Source organism: Rhinichthys klamathensis, unplaced genomic scaffold, assembly GCF_029890125.1.
Source record: "Rhinichthys klamathensis goyatoka isolate OS25496 unplaced genomic scaffold, OSU_Roscu_1.1 h1tg000350l_1, whole genome shotgun sequence".
Lineage (NCBI taxonomy): Eukaryota > Metazoa > Chordata > Actinopteri > Cypriniformes > Leuciscidae > Rhinichthys > Rhinichthys klamathensis.
Window position 1 is genome coordinate 1,115,343 of NW_026606862.1, and position 22,202 is coordinate 1,137,544.

Below are 22,202 nucleotides of genomic sequence, written 5' to 3' on the forward strand. Positions count from 1 at the left end.
ATTATGTGCTCTCCTGTGATTGTCTAGCCCCTCCCATCTTGTTATCTGATTATTGTTTAATTTGCCCCACCTGACTTCTCGTTACCCTCTTTTTCCTGTTTCCTGTTCCTGCCAGATGTCTGTCTCGTTCCGCCCCACGGGGAGTTTTTGTTTGTAGTTTTTTTTCCTTTTTATTATTAATTAAAGATCCTTCTATTTCCTGCACTTGAATCCTCGCTTCACTATTTTACCATTCCGTGATTAAAGCCTACTAAAATCAGCTTGAAAAGGTTATCTCATAAAAAAGTCTGATGGTTGAAAGCTTCAGGAAACATTGCCTATGCCAGGATCCACCGAGAGCCTTGAGGAGAATTATGTGAAAGGAGCTCGTCGTCTGAAGCCCGAGAATGCACACAACATGTTTTAACTGAATGGTTGAACAGAAGTTGAAACCGTTATAATACCGAATCCGTCAATTTTAAACCTGCAGTCCGTAGTTTTTCCTCTTTGTCTCCATCTCTGTTAAAAATCTGCAATTGCAGTTATTCGCGGATTTATCAACTTTACATGGGTTGTGCCTCGGCACGGCACAGCGCGGATGAATCCAATGGCCGGGTTGCAGTCTCTTTTTTGCTGAAGCCGATCCGAAGTCTTTTGCGTTTTACAGCGGGTGAATCTCCAGTTGTCACTGGTGGTTGTCGTTTGAAACTTTCTGGATCCGCCAATATCAAATTGACAAGTTTAATTATATCAAGTGCTGTGAGAAAAGGTCAAAAATCTCCAGCTCCAACATCCTCACACTCGTAGCCTACTAGCCGAGACTCTTCTTTATGTGGACAGATGTGACGTAATCTTCAGATGTAGTGATGTGGCCTACACCCTATGTAGTCCAGTCATTTTATGAAAAAAAGGTTGAACAAATTGCAACAGAAGCAAACTCAACTGATTTTGTATCCTCAATATGTCCTGAGTAAGAAAAAAAAACCCTGAAGAATCCCATTAGGGGAACGTTTCGAAAAAGACCCAAATATATCCCATTCACGCCTATTCATTCTGTTTCTCACGTGAAAAGGGTAAAAATTTTAACCTTTAGATATCATCATGAAAATCACTGAGTTGATTACTTACATCAAGACAAACAACAAATGTATTACAAGTTTTTTTTAAATTGTTTGTTAACATGGACAAACGGTGCATAATATAATTACGTAAGCTAATTTGCATAATTACCCAAACAGATCTAAACATTGTGTATAGCAGGTGAAAATGTTTTTTTGAATCTTGTTGACATATAACAGTAAAAGACTTAATATTAAGGTCTGAATGGAACCCATTTTGGCTACCCATGAACATTAATACAGGAAGAAGTACTTTAGAAACCAGCCTTTATTAATTATTATTGCAGAGATGGGTTTGGCCATTGAGTGCATTGTGTACGTAATTAGATTTTTTGATCCAGACACTTTTTATTTCACCCCAGCCCCACTGACCCAGCCTCTGACCCGGCCCCACAGACCCAGCCCCACTGACCCAGCCCCACAGACCCAGCCTCTGACCCAGCCCCACAGACCCAGTCCCACTGACCCAGCCCCACTGACCCAGCCCCACAGACCCAGCCTCTGACCCAGCCCCACAGACCCAGCCTCTGACCCGGCCCCACAGACCCAGCCTCACAGACCCAGCCCCTGACAAAGCCCCACAGACCCAGCCCCACTGACCCAGCCCCACTGACCCAGCCTCTGACCCAGCCCCACAGACCCAGCCTCTGACCCAGCCCCACAGACCCAGCCCCACTGACCCAGCCTCTGACCCGGCCCCACAGACCCAGCCTCACAGACCCAGCCCCTGACAAAGCCCCACAGACCCAGCCCCACTGACCCAGCCCCACTGACCCAGCCTCTGACCCGGCCCCACAGACCCAGCCCCACTGACCCAGCCCCACAGACCCAGCCCCACTGACCCAGCCCCACAGACCCAGCCTCTGACCCAGCCCCACAGACCCAGTCCCACTGACCCAGCCCCACTGACCCAGCCCCACAGACCCAGCCTCTGACCCAGCCCCACAGACCCAGTCCCACTGACCCAGCCCCACTGACCCAGCCCCACAGACCCAGCCTCTGACCCAGCCCCACAGACCCAGTCCCACTGACCCAGCCCCACAGACTCAGCCCCTGACAAAGCCCCACTGACCCAGCCCCACAGACCCAGCCCCACTGACCCAGCCCCACAGACCCAGCCTCTGACCCAGCCCCACAGACCCAGTCCCACTGACCCAGCCCCACTGACCCAGCCCCACAGACCCAGCCTCTGACCCAGCCCCACAGACCCAGTCCCACTGACCCAGCCCCACTGACCCAGCCCCACAGACCCAGCCTCTGACCCAGCCCCACAGACCCAGTCCCACTGACCCAGCCCCACAGACTCAGCCCCTGACAAAGCCCCACAGACCCAGCCCCACTGACCCAGCCTCTGACCCAGCCCCACAGACCCAGTCCCACTGACCCAGTCCCACTGACCCAGCCTCTGACCCAGCCCCACAGACCCAGTCCCACTGACCCAGTCCCACTGACCCAGCCCCACTGACCCAGCCCCACTCACCCAGCCTCACAGACCCAGCCCCTGACAAAGCCCCACAGACCCAGCCTCACTGACCCAGCCCCACAGACCCAGCCCCACTGACCCAGCCCCACAGACCCAGCCCCACAGACCCAGCCCCACAGACCCAGCCCCACTGACCCAGCCCCACAGACCCAGCCCCACTGACCCAGCCCCACAGACCCAGACCCACTGACCCAGCCCCACTGACCCAGCCTCACAGACCCAGCCCCACTGACCCAGCCCCACTGACCCAGCCTCACAGACCCAGCCCCTGACAAAGCCCCACAGACCCAGCCCCACTGACCCAGCCCCACAGACCCAGCCCCACTGACCCAGCCCCACAGACCCAGCCCCACAGACCCAGCACCACTGACCCAGCCCCACTGACCCAGCCCCACTGACCCAGCCTCACAGACCCAGCCCCACTGACCCAGCCCCACTGACCCAGCCCCACTGACCCAGCCCCACAGACCCAGCCCCACAGACCCAGCCCCACTGACCCAGCCCCACTGACCCAGCCCCACTGACCCAGCCCCACAGACCCAGCCCCACAGACCCAGCCCCTCTGACCCAGCCCCACAGACCCAGACCCACTGACCCAGCCCCACTGACCCAGCCCCAACCCCCATCTCTGCCATAATAATTAATAAAGGCTGGTTTCTAAAGTACTTCTTCCTGCATTAATGTTCATGGGTAGCCTAAATGGGTTCCATTCAGACCTTAATATTAAATAGTTTACAGTTATATGTCAACAAAATTCTACAAGACATTTTCACCTGCTATACCCAATGTTTAGATCTGTTTGGGTATTTATGCAAATTAACACATATGTAATTAGATTATGCACCGTTTGTCCATGTTAACAAAAATTAGCAAAAAACTTGTGATACATTTTTTGTTTGTCTTGATGTAAGTAATCAACTCAGTGGTTTTCATGATGATATCTAAGGGTTAAACTTTTTACCCTTTTCACGTGAGAAAAATAATGAAGATGAATGGAATATATTTGGGTCTTTTTCCCCTAATTTGTTCAAGGTTGACCCCCATTTTGGCTTAAAATGACTGGACTAATGCCGTGCGCAGTGCCTACGAGCTCGAGCTGAACACGCACTCGGACGGGGGGCTCATCAAGATGGCGGAGCCCCCTATGAAGTGCACTTCGCAGAGCACAGGGAACACGCACCTCAAGTCACCTGTGTCCAGAAAACAAGAGTAGAAGAAGAAACGGGAGAAGCGACGCCAGTCCGGAGATAAACACAACTAGTGTATTTAACTTCGGTATAGCCTATACTGGGGTAAGTTCAGAAGTTAATCTTTACAATGTTGGCTATAATAGAAATACGTTGTCATTTAGGTTTCTTTACTTCCTGATTTTACACGGGATGATAGTTGAATGTGCAAATAATGGAAACGTCATCCGTTAAACTAATTGAAGTAAATCGCTTTTGATACTTAGAAAGATGACTCTGATTAAATATTTAGACTAAAAGCATTGACGACTTTTGTTTAAAACGTGGGTGGGGCAGGAGTTTGCGTTTAATTTATCGACACAAGTTATGTTATAGTTTCATCCTTGTACTGTAATGCATTCTAGTTTATCGGCTGTTTTTATCAGTCAGTGAATAAATACAGATCCACGTTTAATGCTGGTCTCCCAATGACCTGGTGGTTGAACTAGCTTGCCAGAGGAGGTATGGGTTAATCCACCCTCGAATAGTTTTTTTTTTTTTTTTTAATCTTTGGTTTTAAAATAAGATTTTAAAAAACATTGGTTATATTCCCCGACAAAGACGCGTCCTCTACCGCTCTGCGCTTCGACAGGGATGTGGACACGAGCAGACACTTCTCTTCTCTAATATCGTCATGTTTTCTCCTGATGTTGCAAGAAACTGACACTTGTTGTAAAAGGTCTGAAGAGTGAATTTCATCTTCCGCAGTGTCAAAACATTTGGGCTGTGTTTGATTGTGTGCAGCTGCCAGAGAAAGCGAAACTAAAACCGCAGCGTGTGTGAAATGTGCTATAGTGTAAACTTGACGCGGCTATAACAAGCACAAGCGGTGGTAAATACAATGTTATGTGCAAGCAAAGAGGTATCAGGTCTTTTATAATGATATTTTACTCTGGTAACAGGGCCGGATTATCCATAGAAGGGATTGGGCGAGTGCCCTGGGGCACCAGCCAATAGGGGGGGGGGGCACCAAATGATTAAGAGAATGACTAAACCTTTAAAATAGTTTTCATGTTTTGTATATATATTATTTTGCTGGAAGAGATGCAGATATAAAATGAACAGTTAATGATAACATATATACAGAGAGAATATAAAATATGCATATAAAGAATTGCGATTGGGTCAGGTCACAGTGTAGCCTATTTCTTCGAAATGAAGAAAAGACATCGATCGGCATCACCAGCAGAAGCCACTAGCACGAAAAATGCCTCAACCGATATCAAGCAGCAGCTAATGTTGTGAGCAAAGGCGGTAGCCTAACACAAAGTCTAGAAAAAGTTGTTCTGCTAAAGGTAAGGCTTATTTACCATTATTTCTGGGCAAATAGGCTAATGTATGTGACGCTGCTGTCGATTTGAAATTTGGAACAGTTTTCTCTTTTAGCTGGTTGCTTAGTTAGAGATGCTTATTACATGCATAACTTTTGTTTCAACCGGACTGAATTCATTCCGATCGATGAATCTGAATGTTATGTTTAGGCTACATGAACGCTAAACGTGATCGGGTTGATGTGCGCGTTTATACGCAAGCTTAAAATCGGAAGAGGTAACGTTAGTACGCTATAGGCTACTGTGCATATACCCATCTCCTACATTGGTTCTTTATTTGTTTTAAACAGCAGGCTTAATATTTATCCATATCTGGTCATAATTTTGGGGACAATGAGCATATGAACTGTTGTTGTAACATTACCTTGTTGCTTATATTTATCAGTAAAATGCCCCTCCCTTCTCGCGCCCCAAACCAGTCGTCTCTGGGTGATAATCCGAAAAATGACTGGTGGGACATTGTCCTGCTCCACTTCACAGACGCTGAGTGAAAGGAGAATTTTTGGGACACTTGATTTTATTACACCTTATTCAACAGGAAGAACATTTCGAGCGTCATATGTCGTTACGCTATTTCAACGTCATTGCACATTCAGTTTAGGATTTTAATCTGAATAAAAAAAGGAATAACCCACCCCTTTCTATCCGATCGAAATTTGATTCCGATCGAGCTCAATCGGATCAATAAAGGTTGAATAAAAGCTTTTCAGTTCGATTGAGCCGTCAATCCGATTACTAATGGATTTGGTTGCATTTAAATGTTTTGCTGCTGCTGTGCGTCTCTGTGGTGCTGAATTTAGCTGGTTCTTGGGCTTGCTTATTTGGTATATGGTTTTTTTAGACATAAGGTTTTGCATGTAGTCCTCATACATGCCATTTATGATGGAAATAAAGATATTTAGTATGACATGTTCATGTTGCACTAGCATGTGAGTATATGGGGTGGGGGTGGGGGGCACTTAAAATGTGGTCATCCTAGGGCACTACACTGTGTTAATCCGGGCCTGGGTAAGGTAGAAAAACGCTCAGTAGCCTAGGGGTTCAATCTTCAGCTGGCTGGCAGGAGCCGCCACTGGCATGTCACGTGACCTGCCAGTGGCTGGCTAGTTGTCTGGCAGTCTGCCTTTGGCAAGTTTCAGAAACCATTGATTTTTGACAGTTTTTGTGTTTTGTGTTCCTCTCTTTCTAGCTCATTTAATATGCATCTGTTGATATGATTATGTTCTTTATATGATTGCTGTTTTGAGGACTGTTATCCCAATATAACCAGTCAAATGGCCGTGATCCGACTGGCAGCTTACAGACGCTTGCTCGACGCTCATCCAGTCAGGGTTCTAAATTAACACCCGCCAACCCGCCAAATGCGGGTTAAAATTCATTTTGGCGGGTGTTAATAAAAACTTACTAGCCAGTTTGGCCGGTGATGCATAAGGCTCTGTTCTCGGTAATTTATCCCCATGGCAGTACTTCCTACATTTCCCATGAACACTGTGCCGTAATGCTACGTGATGACGTTTCATACGCCCATTGGCTGCGCGTAGAACCAGCGCGAGAAATGATCATGGAAATTGGAAACGAACGCGTCCGTCCACCAGAAAACACAAGGAAGATGAAGAACGAGCCAGAGCAGGGAGCATAGACTGAAATAGGAGGGAGCTAGTAAAGTAAAGTAAAAAGTTAAGATTAAACTAAATGCGGCGGTGGTTGGGACAGACTTCTGGGTTTAAATTTAAATGTCGTTTAACGAGAGATACGTTATTTTTTTAAGTTTAAGGTTTTTGTCATTATTTCTGAACAAGCTTATACATTAGGCAATATACACAACAAGCTTACTATATATCTTAAGGTTTTCTTTTAGTTGAAAACATTAGACAACAAAAAATATTAACAACAAAAGCATTTAAGCTCAAGCAGCGCAAACGGGGAAAAGACTCAAAAGAAAAAAAAGAAAAGCAGACTGCGCAGTTATCGTAGAACGTAGCTACATGATCGAGTCAGCATATGATTATCGTGTTTATATTGTTTCACGTTCATGTTGAGAAAAATAATAATATCCACATGCTCGAATGATAAAACGCGCTGCGCTGACACAGACGTTGCAGAGACACGCGTGTGTGTGTGTGCAAAGTGAAGTAACAGCATGCGTTTTTCTGTTCTTAAACCTGTCTCCCTCAACAAAACTTAAAGGAAGCATATGTCTCAAAATCATTTTGCTACCAGAAGATATCGGGGTACAGCTGCTGACCTGCAGTCGTTAATGCAGTGATGGACAGCTGCTTCCTCAGTCGACTGCTGTTTCTTTGGATTTCATGTGATTTCTCATTGTGGTGGTGATATGATAACTCAGTTTAATTAATAATTGATTCAACGTAATTCCATTTTGTAATAGGCTATCATTTTCATCTAAGTAATTCCAAACTTCCAAAAGTGGACAAATACAATCCACTTGTTAAACGCTCCACCCAGTGCATTTAATTATAACTGCGAAAAAGTATTTTATTTTTTGAATAATAATTACAGATCGAAAATTCGAATATTCGTGCACATCCCTAATAGATAGATAGATAGATCCCAAACTTGAAATTAAATGTTTGCACTTTCTGTGTTATATTGTACTTTATATGTGTTTTTCATGCCAACAATGTTAATAAAATGATCAAATGCATTCAGTGGCACTCATAATTTCTCTTATTTTCACCGGAAAAAATTTGGCTAGTGGAAATTCTAAATGGCTGGTAACTTTAGAAAGTTAGCAGCCACGTTGGCTGGTGATAAAAAAAGTTAATTTAGAACCCTGCATCCAGTCAGTCGCGGCTCATAGTGCGAGTATAACGCGTTGCCTGACACTCTCGCTACAAGGAAATAAATTGTTTTCTTATTATGAATATAATGTCACGCATCTATTCTTCTTTGCAACTGCACACTGTGTGTGTGTTGAACAATAGTTTAAGTGCGACAAGCAATGGCCTATATAGATTCTTGTTTTTTATTTGTAAATATATATTTTTTCTTTGTTTTTATTTGTAAATATTTTTTTTCTTGGGTTTTATTTGTAAATAGTTTTTGTAAATTTGAAAATAGTGATACAGTCTGTGCTAAGTGATTTTACCGTTAAAGTTTACATTCTTTTATTGAATTATTAAAAAAGCTTTCTTTTATCAAATTATTTAAAAGCATCTCTATTTTGTCCTGGTGTCAGAAAATGGTCAAGGCAATGACAAAGATTCATGTTATTGGGATTAATTCACGTTTTTTACGGTACTAGACCGGGACGATTTTAATCCTTGTGAAAAAGTAGCCTATAAAAACGTGAATTAATCCCTTTACTTTAACGGTAAAATCACTTAGCACAGACTGTATCACTATTTTCAAATTTACAAAGACTATTTACAAATAAAAACAAAGAAAAAAACTATTTACAAATAAAAAACAAGAATCTATATAGGCCACTGCTTGTCGCACCTAAACTATTGTTCAACACACACACAGTGTGCAGTTGCAAAGAAGAATAGATGCGTGACATTATATTCATAATAAGAAAACAATTTATTTCCTTGCAGCGAGAGTGTCAGGCAACGCGTTATACTCGCACTATGAGCCGCGACTGACTGGATGAGCGTCGAGCAAGCGTCTGTAAGCTGCCAGTCGGATCACGGCCATTTGACAGGTTATATTGGGATAACAGTCCTCAAAACATCAATCATATAAAGAACATAATCATATCAACAGATGCATAATAAATGAGCTAGAAAGAGAGGAACACAAAACACAAAAACTGTCAAAAATCAATGGTTTCTGAAACTTGCCAAAGGCAGACTGCCAGACAACTAGCCAGCCACTGGCAGGTCACGTGACATGCCAGTGGCGGCTCCTGCCAGCCAGCTGAAGATTGAACCCCCACTCAAAGCGCTAGAAGCGAACCAAAGGAAGAAACGTGCAATCCCCTGCGAAAATGGGCGAGACGTGCGTGAGGATTTGGGAAAAGAAACAAGATATCCCAAGTCCAGTGGAATATTGTTAAATTCGCTGATAAATGGGTGACCAGATCGCAAAACATATAATACAAAGCCGAAGAAGCTTAAATTTATGGGCTCACGTGACGTAGGCTTCCTCTCTCATTCGGCACGAGCTCAAATGTTTCCATGGCAGCAATGTACCGTTTAATTGCTAACCAATTATTTCTTTTGTAAACAAAATGTTATTATATTCATGTAAAACAGCATTCAGTACAAAACAATGTTTTTTCGGGCCAGCGCCGGTGTTACTCCGCGCTCACCGGTCTCAAGTTCACCGGCACAGCCCTAGCAATGGAAAAAGTACAGTTTTAATCCATGAATCTGAGAGATGAAACATGATTGTTGCCAATATTACTGTAAATTTGTTTTTATTATCCTTTTGAAGATAATTAACAGATACATGTCTTAAATCAAGAGAAAGAGGAGGGGAACACAACTCCAAAATGCATCAGTGTGAGGAGAGAGAAGAGGACCTGAAGGAGACAGAAGAGTGTGGAGCAGGACCCAGCTGTGTGTCAATGAGGAGTGATGAGTCCATGCGCAACCCCATCACTTTCAGGTACAGTACCACACCCAGGGATGCATTAGCAAATGCTTCAAAACATTGTACAGTCCATTTAAGCTAACATGGACAACAGATGCTGATGGGTTCTTAATGCACTGATGCACATATGCACATATTTACTGTGTTAACTGTTTGGCACAAGCTGATTGGTGCATGTCGCATCTGCTCAACATTTAAATGGCTGGTTACCATTCACTATTGTAATTTGCAGCACATTTTCAGAGTTCGTCTAAAACTCAATAGCCAATCAATATCCAATACCCTTTTCCCTTCCCAATACCGATTCCGATACCTGGACTCAGGGTATCAGCCGATACCGAGTACCGATCCGATACCTGGGTGTGTATCTATACAGCTGCAATTCATACTAGCCCTGTACTAGCCCTGTATGAATTGCTATAATTATTTTATGGTGTGCTTCAGACTTATCCCTTAATTAAACATGAACAAATACATACAGTGAACTAGAGTATTTTTATTATCTGACATACATTTCACAGCAATATATTATTTATTTTTCTTAAGTGAAAAAGAACTTAAAATGCAGCCACACATCTAATACTTTAAACTGAAAAAGGTATTTAGACTTACAATATAACTGTATAAAAAAGTGCAAACATAAATCTAGGAATCTAAAAAATGATATATGAATAATATAAGAAAATAACCTCTTTATAACTTAAAGTCCAGAAACAATTTAGTTAAATACACGGCATTTCAGTTTTGACAGCGGCTGGTCATCCAGAACAATAAACTCGATCATTTTGTGGGTTATATTTATCGCTCGTTGGCTGTCTTTTGAAAACTTTTCTCTTCGTTTGAATGAAGCTTCCAGAGATTGTTGGTAAATAAAATTATTATAAAAGATTATAAAAGGAGATGGTTCTCTGACTTCACTCTCTTCGGTTACCCTTTTGTCTTCTGTTATTTTGGGTTGCTGCTTTATTTGTTTATTATTCATTTGCTTCATGTATTAGTTTAGTTTGGGAATTTATAGCTGCGTTTCCACCGCAATTACCAGGAACTATTTGTCCCAGGAACTTTTTTCATAGGAACTTTTTTGCCCCAGACCGGTTGCTCACTGCGTTTACACCGTGGACTAAAGTACCGGGAAGATTAGTCTGGGGACGTTGAACTGCGTGCGACTGCTCCTCCTAGTCTGCGCGTACTTGTTTTGAGTTTTAAGTATTGAGTAGAATCAAGGTGTGCTGCTTTTGTGTGCGATCTATTGGTTTACTAACGAGGTAATTAACAAAACGGCAGAAAAGAGACGAACACTAATACCATAGCGTATTCATTTCAGAAAGCTCGTAATGCTAGATAGACAACGTTTGTTATCAGCTATAGCCAGGGATGGGCAGTATTTCAGATACATGTATTTAAAATACGTATTTGAAATACAAAATACTATTTTGTATTTTGTATTTTGAAGCCTCTGGGGAAAATCAAATGTAATTTGTATTTAAATACATTTAAGATGAGTGTTTTTGTATTTTCAAAATACATAAAATACTTTTTGGCAGTCAACCTCTTTATCCAGGTGCTGGTTTCGTGCATCAACTAGTTCAGACTCATTTAGAATTTTATGAACTTATAGAAACAAATACACTTTACATAAAATAAATATAAAATTACTATATTTAAAAAATAGGGGTGTAACAATATCGTGTCACAATATATCGCAAGACAAAAATGCCACAATATGTATCGTGGATAATTCACCCAAAAAAAAAAACTAATGTGTGAGAAAAAATTCTAGTTTACAGAGTTTTAGTGTCAGTACTACATTTAACTACTATATAGTGTTGAATATAATAACAATGCAATTATTAGGAAATATTTGTGGGTCCTGATAATGCCAAATGTCTGATGTTAAAGGGATAGTTCACCCCAAAACTCTGTCAGCTCACCCTCATGTTGTTCAACCCCGTAAGACTTTCGTTCATCTTCAGAACACAAATTAAGATATTTTTGATTGAATCTGAGAGCTGGATCACTCCTCCATAGGCTTCATTTCCTTCTCTGTTGGCCTCGAGATAGTTGTAGTGTAACAGCGCAACGGTTCTGTGTTGTACGTCACACGCAGGCTCACTATTGGCCGACGCTGGTCATGTGTGTGTGTGTGTGTGTGTGTGACGTACAACACAGAAGCGCTGCGCTGTTACACTACGTGAAATCTCGAGGCCCACAGAGTAGGAAATGAATAGTTGAATAAAGTCGTTATTTTTGTTTGTTTTTTGCGCACAGAAAGTATTCTCGTCGCTTGATAAACTTAAGGTTGAGCCACTGTAGTCACTCGGACTATTTTAACGATGTCTTTCATAACTTTTGGGCCGGCCAGTTTCAATCCCTTAGAAGCCTATGGAGGAGTGATCCAGCTCTCAGATTTCATCAAAAATATCTTCATTTGTGTTCTGAAGATTCCGGTTCCGAAATTCTTACTGGGCTGGAACAACATGAGGGTGAGTCATTACTGACAGAATTTACATTTTGGGGTGAACTAACCCTTTAACTGTAAAGTAAAGTATGTGGCCTACATTATTTGGCCACATACATATCTAGTCATTGAAAGAGTGCAAGCATATTCGTCTTAAATAATTCTGTTTTCAGCTTCAGAATCATGAATATTGTTATTCTGATGTCTCTATTGTCCTGTGCTTTGGGTTTCCAGCACAGAGTCCAAACCTATTCATTTACACACACAATGTAATATCAAATTTAGCATTTTAACCAACAGTACATTTTTTGTTAACCTTTTTATCATATGTCTTGGAGTATCTCAATAATATCGTATCGTGAGTTCAGTATCGTGATATGTATCGAATCATGAGATGAGGGTATCGTTACACCCCTACTTAAAAAGCATTGGACTACCCAAAAAAAAAAAAAAAAAAAAAAGCTTCAACAGAGTTTGAAATTCAGTTTTTGCTGTTGTATTAAAACTGATATTGAGAATTGTGAAACCATGATATATATTGTTTCTGTGAAGTCAGATTTTGGGTCATATTCTTAGCTAGAAAGCAGAAAAGGTTCCCACAGTTTTACATGCAGTATGAATTTTTTAATAGTGTTCACCACAAGTAATCGACTACATTGTAACCTGGTCAGAAATAAGTATATAAATGGCTGCTATTTTGCACAAGTTTATTTGTAATGGCCAGCAATTAGGCCTATGTAGTTTCTTTATTCACTGTGACCTATGCCTGCACTGGATGGCCAATTTCACATGTATTTTGTGTATTTTCAAAATACAAAATACTGTATTTGTATTTAAATAAATTTTTTCACACAGTATTTTGTATTTGTATTTTAAATACATTTCCATGTATTTATGCCCATCTCTGGCTATAGCGGACATGACCGTGAGATGGATGGGATGAACGCGCGCCATCCGGCAGAGAGAACAAGGTAAAAGAACCAATCAGCATGTTCAGCGCACAAGTCCCACCCCGAAAGTTCCTGAACTCTGAAAAAGTACTCCCTCGCCAGCAGGGACTTTCTGGGGGGGGAATTTTTACCCGGAACTTCATTTAGACCCTGGTTCCTGTGGTTTAAACACACGGAGTACCACCCCAAAGTTCCTAGTTCCTGGGGAAAGTTCCTGCGGTGGAAACGCGGCTTATGTTTGCAGGCCTGTATTTTGGAGCGTGTATTTTGTGTTTGATAATTACATAGCTTATTCTTCATTTACGTTGATGTTCCGAGCAGAATGTTTTCTGTAGTGATGTTTTCTCTTATTTAGTTATGAGTTGTAAACGTTATTTTTGTTAATAAATACTTTTTAATTTGCTTTTGTTCTAGTTGCCTCCCTCTTTTGTCGCGGCTCAGAGCCGGCTGTGACAGTTGATGAACGATATCTACCTCATTCTACTACCGAAAGCATGAAGCAGTATTTTACGTCTCAACATAAACCTTGTGCAAAAAACCTAAGTTTATAAGCATGTGGAAACCAAGAGCTGCGTTTATGTTTACTTCATGTATAAAACTAAGTAAATAGATCAAATAAAATAGCAGAATGCAGTCGTCTTAGCGTTATAATGAAAATAATGGTAAATGGACTGCATTTATATAGCGCTTTCACAGACCCAATGGCCACCAAAGCACTTTACAGTTCACATTCACCCATTCATACACTCATTCATACTGGTGTCAGCCATGCAAGGCGCCCTCCAGCTCGTCGGGAGCAGCTGGGGTTAGGTGTCTTGCTCATGGACACCTCAACACTTGGTCAGGTGGAACCGGGGATTGAACCACCAACCTTCGGGTTTGTAGACAACCTACATGAACCACTGAGCCACTGCCGCCCATATAAATTAAATGATAAGAGGATAATGACAATGACAATTATCGAATGATAGCCTATTTGCTCAGGTGGTGGGTGGGAGTTATTTTTTTCATCTCAATCAGCTTGCAATGTATCCTGTTTGTTAACGGCACACATAGTACGTGTTTCTACCTAGGTAAGTTTGAGCTATATTGGCTCAGGCACACAATCGCTATTTAGTTCATTAATTAAATAAACCTAAGGGCACGGCACCCAGGTTCATGCAAGTTCATCATTCATAAACATAAATGCCATAGTTGAGCATTTCCAATCGGGTTGTGGAGCAGTACCGACTCAGCTTTGGTAAATGTACTAAACATTATCTTTTTGGCCTCAGACAGACAATCGATGACCTTAATATTCTCATCTTATGCCTTGAACACTTGCTGTGATGAAAAGGCACTGTTTTGAGAGAGTTCCAGTGTTATCTTACTGACAGATATTTTTCAGTTAGCATTGGAGATTCCACCTACGATAAGAGACTTCTTCCTTAGGGGGATCCACATGGCTCCATCCTAGCCCCTATTCTTTTTTTTACCCTGATGGGCAACATGAAATAATTGTAGCTCCCATTAAGGCATCATAACAAACACTTTAGAAATCATTATTAGCTTGTCTAAGCAGTTTTGTTCTTCATAATATTTGATGTCTATTGAGTTGTATTTCTTGAGGTCCAACTCATCCAGCACCTCCTCTGAGTTTTAGAATCAACTTCAAAAAAAAAAAAAAAAAAAATTTAAGCTTTGTATAATTGGGCTCTGTGATCTCCCTTTGAGATCAGAAAAACAAAAATAACTTGTGCAAAGAACAAGACAAAAAAAGCTGATCGATTGAACAATGGTCCAAAAATGGAATGAGTTACCTCTGCATATTAGGTCGTTCCAGACGTTGAAATTTATGTAGAACATTTATTATCTTTAGATTATAATGCTGTGTGAACTTTTTAATGCATACATTTTGTTGATGTTGTGTCTTTTGTATGTTGTGATCAGATTTCTGCCATCCTCTACATCCTACTGTCAGACCCATATCAGGCAGGACAAATCTGAAGCAGTCCTACAGACACACACACTGGAGACTGGAGACCTGCAGAGAGTCAAAGACCAGCACAAAACCAGCATGAAGAACAAGTACAAGAGATTATTTGAGGGCCTGAAACTCCAAGAGAATGAAACTGTCCTGAACAGGATCTACACACAGATCTACATCTTAGAAGGAGAGAGAGAAGGAGTGAATGAAGAACATGAGGTTTTACAGATGGAGAAAACAGCCAGAACACAACACTCACAAGACACTCCAATCTACTGCAATGACATCTTTAAAGCCTCACCTGAACCAGGACGCGAGGAGGAAGAGCAAATCAAGACTGTTCTTACTAAAGGCATCGCTGGAATCGGGAAAACCGTCTCTGTGCAGAAGTTCATTCTGGACTGGGCCGAGGGAAAAGCCAATCAGGATGTAGATTTCATGTTTGTTCTTCCATTTCGAGAGCTGAACTTGATCCGAGATCATCAGTACAGTCTTCATAGACTTCTTGTAGACTTTCATTCTGAACTTCACAATCTGGACTCAAAGATTTATGAGCAGTGTAAAGTTGTGTTGATCTTTGATGGTCTGGATGAAAGCAGAATCACACTGATGTTTTCAGACGCTCAGGTAGTTTCTGATGTGACTGAGACTTCATCAGTGGGTGTGTTGATGTCAAACCTTATGAAAGGAGATCTGCTTCCCTCGGCTCTCATCTGGATCACCTCCAGACCAGCAGCAGCCAATCAGATCCCCTCCAAATACATCCACCGTCTGACAGAGATTCAGGGATTCAATGATCCTCAGAAGGAGGAATATTTCAGGAAGAGAATCAGTGACGAGCATCAAGCCAGCAGAATCATCTCACACATCAGAAGAGCAAGAAGCCTCCACATCATGTGCCACATACCCGTCTTCTGCTGGATCTCCTCCACTGTGCTTCAGAAGCTCCTGGAAGAAGATCTGAGTGCAGAAATCCCTCAAACTCTGACTGAAATGTACATCCACTTCCTACTGATTCAGATCAACACAAAGAATCAGAAGTATGAAGAGAGAGATCCAGAGAAACTCCTGCAGTCCAACAGAGAAGTGATTGTGAAACTTGCTGAAGTGGCTTTCCATCAGCTGATGAAGGGCAATGTGATGTTCTATGAGGAGGACCTGAGAGAGAGCGGCATAGACGTCACTGACGCCTCAGTGTATTCTGGGATTTGCACTGAGATCTTTAAGGAGGAATCTGTGATTCATCAGAGGAAAGTTTACAGCTTCATTCATCTTAGTGTTCAGGAGTTTCTCGCTGGTCTCTATGCATTTTATCATTATGCTATCAAAAATTTTGACACGTTGCAGTTTTGTGATGTGATCCATAATCTGCATAGAGATGCAATAGATAAAGCTCTTGAGAGTGAGAAGGGACATCTGGATCTGTTCCTGCGGTTCCTGCTGGGTGTCTCACTGGAGTCCAATCAGAGACTCTTACAGGATCTACTGACACACACAGAGAACAGCTCAGAGAGCATCAGGAGAACCACACAGTACATTAAAGAGAAGATCAATGATGGACATGGACTCTCCACTGAAAGATCCATCAATCTGTTCCTCTGTCTGCTGGAAGTTAAAGATCAGACTCTGTCCAGAGAGATTCAAGAGTTTGTGAAATCAGACAAACACTCAGAGAAGAAACTCTCTCCTGCTCACTGCTCAACAATCTCCTACATGCTTCAGATGTCAGAGGAGGTGCTGGATGAGCTGGACCTCAAGAAATACAACACATCAGATGAGGGTAGAAGAAGACTGATACCAGCTGTGAGCAACTGCAGGAAAGCACTGTGAGTGTTTAATTTTGTCTTAACGTCTTAAATTGTGTCTTAATCATTTAATTTGAATATATTTTACAAAAAAATATGTTATAAAAATACAGTTTAAGAATGAGGTTAAAATAAAATTTTCATGTGTTTTAATCTTTTTCAGTCTTGGTGGCTGTAATCTCACTGGTCAGTCATGTGAAATTGTGTCATCAGCTCTTCAATCCTCAAACTCTGTCCTGAGAGAACTGGACCTGAGTAACAATGACCTGAAGGATTCAGGAGTGAAGCTGCTCTCTGATGGACTGAAGAGTCCAAAGTGTCAGCTGGAGATACTGAGGTGTGTAAGAACATATATGGGATAGTGTACAGTCAGCCGGTCATAATGTTGAGGTGTGTTTGTAGATGATCTAACTGTGTGTGTGTCTGTAGGTTGTCGGGCTGTATGCTGACTAAGGAAGGCTGTGGTTATGTGTCTTCAGCTCTGAGTTTAAACCCCTCACACCTGAGAGAGCTGGATCTGAGCTACAATCACCCAGGACAATCAGGAGTCCAACTGCTGAACGACAAACTGAAGGATTCAAACTGCTCACTGCAGATTCTCAAGTATGTTTATACATTATGACTCATATGTGTCTCAGTGTGTGATTAGGGGTCACCAAGAGGGATCTTTTGTTAAGAAATTAATTGCTGCTGAAATATTTGTATGGTCTCATAATGTTTTAACTGGCTTTATCTGATATAATACAGCAGAATCCACAAATCTCACATAAGAGAAAACAGAGAGCAGTTGGTATATCACATTTTGAGGGTGTAAAACTAGAGAACAGTTCATTTAATACCAAATAACTACAACCCATATATTTTTAAAATCCTACTAGGATTCGAGAGAGCCTAGTGTTAAAGGGTTAAATGCGATTACAATCTGCAGTACTTATTTAAAACTTTTTGTGGTCTTTTGTTTGCAATGTTTGATTGTTGTTTGTGTGCTGACCTGCACATATGATTCACTCTGTGCTATCCTGTCTCTGGTCTGGAGCACACTGGTGTTGATGCTGCAGTGGTTAACGTGACACAGATGCAATATCAGGGGCCATATTCACAAAAAAATCTTAAGGCTGATAGTCGCTCTTAACAGTTTACGACCAAACCGGAATGACATGAGGGAGAGTAAATAATGATCGAATTAATTTTTTTTGGTGAACTTATTAAAAAACACAAAACTAATTTTATTTGCAATTTTAGGAATCTTCTCACATATCATGTAATTTTTTTGGATTTTTTGTGTATGTTTTTGTCTATGTATAGTTTGGACCATGGAGGATATTTCAGGATCACACCAGGACTGAGAAAATGTAGGTCCTCTTACACACACACACACACACACACACACACACACACACACACACTGGTAGGGCAAGGTAAAAAAATACAAATTTCTCGATTTGAATAGATTTTTTGTCATTTTGAAGAACCATTATCGATTCTTAAATCCCAAGAATTTAATTCTCAGTCAATAGCGCGATTCAGATGGAACTAGTTTTCCAGGGGGTCGTTGGTGAAATTCGTGTTTCACAGACGTAAAAATGTACTTCTCCTCATGTGCGGGAAAAACCCTTACAATTAATAAATGGAGCCAAATCGTGGAAACTGCGTAGACTGCCCATTTTAATATCAGTGTCAGGTATGAGTAAGATACTTGTCTAGATTTCTCTGCTCAATTATTTATTATAAATAGCCACTGCTATAAATTCGTGAAGTTTAATTGAATGCTTTTTTATAATATAAAATCATAAAAACTAATAATAAATTAAAAGACATATATGTGACGCACACACAGGACATGACCTTCTGTAACGGCCACATCTAGAAAACACACACTCCCACCTCTGTAATAAACACAGAGATATCAGTCCCATCCAAATCGGTACATGAAATCACAGACATTGAGTGGTAAGAATTGTAACTCAAACGCTGTTTAGAAAACTAGTCCCGTCCGAATAGGGCTTCTTCTGTTTTCGGCAATAAAATGGCTTGTATACAATGTCGTGTAATGTTACATGTACCTCAGAAAAGCCATTAAAAGTCCAAAAACTAGCTGGTCAGCTAGAAAAATTAACTTAATAAATGCACTATATTGCATATTCATTGTATTTCTACTCATCCTGTTTTGTAACCTTTAATATAATAGTGATGTACCAGTGATGTAACTAAAATTTACAGCATTAGTTGACAGATTTACAGTTTTGCCATGTACTGTACCTGATAGGCCTCAATTAATAGATTTAGAATTGAATTGTATCGAATTGAAATCAAATCAAATAGCAAGCTTGTGAATCGAAATCGAATCTTGAAATTTGTGTAAATGCCCAGCTCTACACTGGTATTCCAGTATCATTATGAGGAAATTACATAGGTGTAATGATTTTTATACTGTAAACTGTATTTCCTTCATGACAGGGAGTTTGTTATGGTAATGGATGTGACAATGTTGATATGTTTGGCCTTCGCGTAATAGATCTGCTACGCTGCTGCTGCAGAGCAAGTAAGACATGCTGATTCTGTACAATATTACATACATGAAATGAACCATAGCAGATCTATGCAGGTGGAGCTGGGGAAGGGGAGGGTTTCTGAAAGCGCGCTGCTACAGCAAATGCTGACCAAGTATTGGAAGGTTGAGCAGCGAGAGACACTGTAACCGTCTGTCACAGGCAATTCTAGGTGCATTTTTCATCAATACATTTCCTAAATTATCCTTTGACTATGTTATGGCCCGCCATCTAGTGGCAAAAGATTTTTTGGCCCGATGCCAAACTTACTTGCCGACTTGGACGTAGGGTTTACCAAGTAAACACACACACACACACACCTGTGCATATTTAACATTGTCAAAGATGTTCTGATCTCTCTTGTTGTGTTCAGATGCCTGTGATCTCACACTGGATCCAAACACAGCACACACTCAACTCATCCTGTCTGAGGAGAACAGAAGAACAACATGTGTGAAAGATCATCAGCCGTATCCTGATCATCCAGAGAGATTCCAGCACCAGGAGCAGATTCTGTGCAAAGAGAGTCTGACTGGACGCTGTTACTGGGAGGTTAAATGGAGCGGCTCGGGTCATGTAGCAGTGACATATAAAGAAATCAGCAGGAAAAGTGGGATTGACTGTTGGTTTGGACTCAATGAAAAGTCCTGGAGTCTGTACTGTTCTGATATGAATTACACTGTCTGGTTCAATAATAACAGCACTGACGTATCTGGCCCTTCAGCCCGCTCTAATAGAGTAGGAGTGTGTGTGGACGTGTCGGCCGGCACCCTGTCCTTCTACAGCGTCTCTGACACACACACACTCACACACATATACACATTCAACACCACATTCACTGAACCCCTCTATGCTGGATTTGGGGTTTATCCTGAATCTTCAGTGTCTCTGTGTCAGATTTAATAACCTCCTGTGAGGAACGCCAGAAGCATATTTCCACCTCAGAGCAAAAAACTCAAAGGTTATTATGATTGTATATCTTGTCAATGCAATTTTCTCACAATTGTGACCAATTAATAGTCACAATTATAAGAAATAGATTTGCAATTGTGAGCTATATTCACAATGTATGAGGTTACTGTCTGATTTTAATATAAATTTGGAGTGTGAGATTTAAAGTTGCAGTTATGAGAAGTAGTTGCAATTCTGAGATTTAAAGTCACAATTACCACAAAATTACCACAATTCCCCTTCAATGAGCTATGGAGTACAACTTCCACAAGTGCAAATTCACGAGTTCACACGTACATGAAATCAGATATGGTCATTTATGTGTATTTGGAGTGCTGTCTTGGGGAGGTTTCCGAGCTGGGAATTTGGCCCGAACCCAGAGTCTTACTACAAGACCTTGACTGGGATATAAAACCAGCCAAGAGTGTGTGACGGGGTGGCGGAGTGTGAAACTGCCAGACAGAGGTTAGGGAAGCCTATATCTATACATTTATATATTTATATACAGAGGTCAGGGGTCAGAGAGTAAAAGTCCTGCCGTATGTGTATTCCACCCATGAACTCCGCCAGCTGATTCCCTCATTAGTTCTCCTGGCTGAAGAACTGTGCTAACTAGCAAATCCAGGCGAGTGGAATAAAATACTGAGGAGGACTTTTACTTCCTGAACCCGGACGTTACACCTCTACTATTTAGCTGATGGTTGATTACCTGAACGTGCTCCTCCCCAACTTTGCTACATAAAACTTCATTAAGAGATGAGATTGGTCAGACTTTCTGTCATATTGCTAATGTATCAGATAAAGAAATTATACTGTTAAGGATTAACACAAAATTGTTCATATCTGCATATGGTATAGCTGTCTATTTGTGAGGGTTTTCCCTTTAATTGAGTCAGGATGTCTTATTACCAGTGTTTGCTCTTATTCTTCCTCTCCCATGCAACTGAGCTATATCCATCTTATCTCATGTTTATAATGTTATTTTAATTGACTGTTATTATTTTTGTAATGGGCACATGGTGATAAGATTGTACATTTACCCCAGACCAGACTGATCTCATGAAATGGCGTATGTATGACACGCCAATTCGTATTTTCATTTTTGGCGTGCTATCAACACGCATAATCGCTTTTCAGCGTGTTTATCAACGCCTTTGACTTAACGTTATATTACTGTATTATGTATATATAAATATATGACCTACCCCAACCCCGTCCCTAAACCTACCCGTCACTGGGGTTAATACCATTTATGAGTCTTCTCCTACCATCCTAGGAAAAGAAATATCGCTCCACAGATGTAGATATAGATTTTGCTTCGTTTCGCTCGGTCATTTAACGGCGTACACATACACGCGGAATCACTCGGACATTTAATGGCGTAGACATACACGCAAAAGATTTCGGCGTGGACATACACGCGGATAGCTCAAAATGCGTATAGATAACACGCCACTTGAATTGAAAGTGGCGTGTATGTTTACGCAAAGTCATGATGTCATGTTGCCCAGACAGAACATGTAAGGGCGTTTCACACAAAGAGGATGCTTATTTGTGTTTGTATCAAGTATGTTTTCTGTTTTATACCCTTTTCTTGTATAAATCAATCTTTTTCACTTATTTGAGTTTGTTTTTGGGCTTTTTGGACCCTTTTGCACCATGATTGCGTGGGAGATACAGGACAGAGCGATTCACCCAAAGAGGAAGCTTGTGTGTGTGTGTTTATCAGGAGCGCAAATAAAGATCCAGGTGAACGAACGATGTTGCCCGTGTTTGAGTGACCAGCGCTGCTCAACATCTACACAACGCAGAAGTAGTTTCATCTA

The 22,202-nt window shown here is 41.3% G+C and overlaps 1 protein-coding gene across 1 annotated transcript; it reads left to right on the forward strand.

Moving 5' to 3' along the window:
• Nucleotides 1-9,579: 9,579 nt before the first annotated feature.
• LOC130068944 (NACHT, LRR and PYD domains-containing protein 3-like) lies at nt 9,580-20,498 on the forward strand. The gene is made up of 6 exons (XM_056232602.1): nt 9,580-9,712; nt 15,035-16,897; nt 17,040-17,213; nt 17,306-17,479; nt 18,182-18,228; nt 19,799-20,498. The coding sequence occupies exons 1-6, from the start codon at nt 9,597-9,599 to the stop codon at nt 20,326-20,328; spliced, it is 2,904 nt and encodes a 967-aa protein (XP_056088577.1). The 5' UTR covers nt 9,580-9,596; the 3' UTR covers nt 20,329-20,498.
• The last annotated feature ends 1,704 nt before the right edge of the window (nt 20,499-22,202 follow it).

Excerpts from the sequence above, each read along its gene's own strand:
- LOC130068944 (XM_056232602.1), top strand. The coding sequence starts at position 9,597 with ATGCATCAGTGTGAGGAGAGAGAAGAGGACCTGAAGGAGACAGAAGAG. Across the intron at positions 9,713-15,034 it reads CGCAACCCCATCACTTTCAG|ATTTCTGCCATCCTCTACAT; the intron begins GTACAGTACCAC and ends TGTTGTGATCAG. Across the intron at positions 18,229-19,798 it reads CACACCAGGACTGAGAAAAT|ATGCCTGTGATCTCACACTG; the intron begins GTAGGTCCTCTT and ends TGTTGTGTTCAG.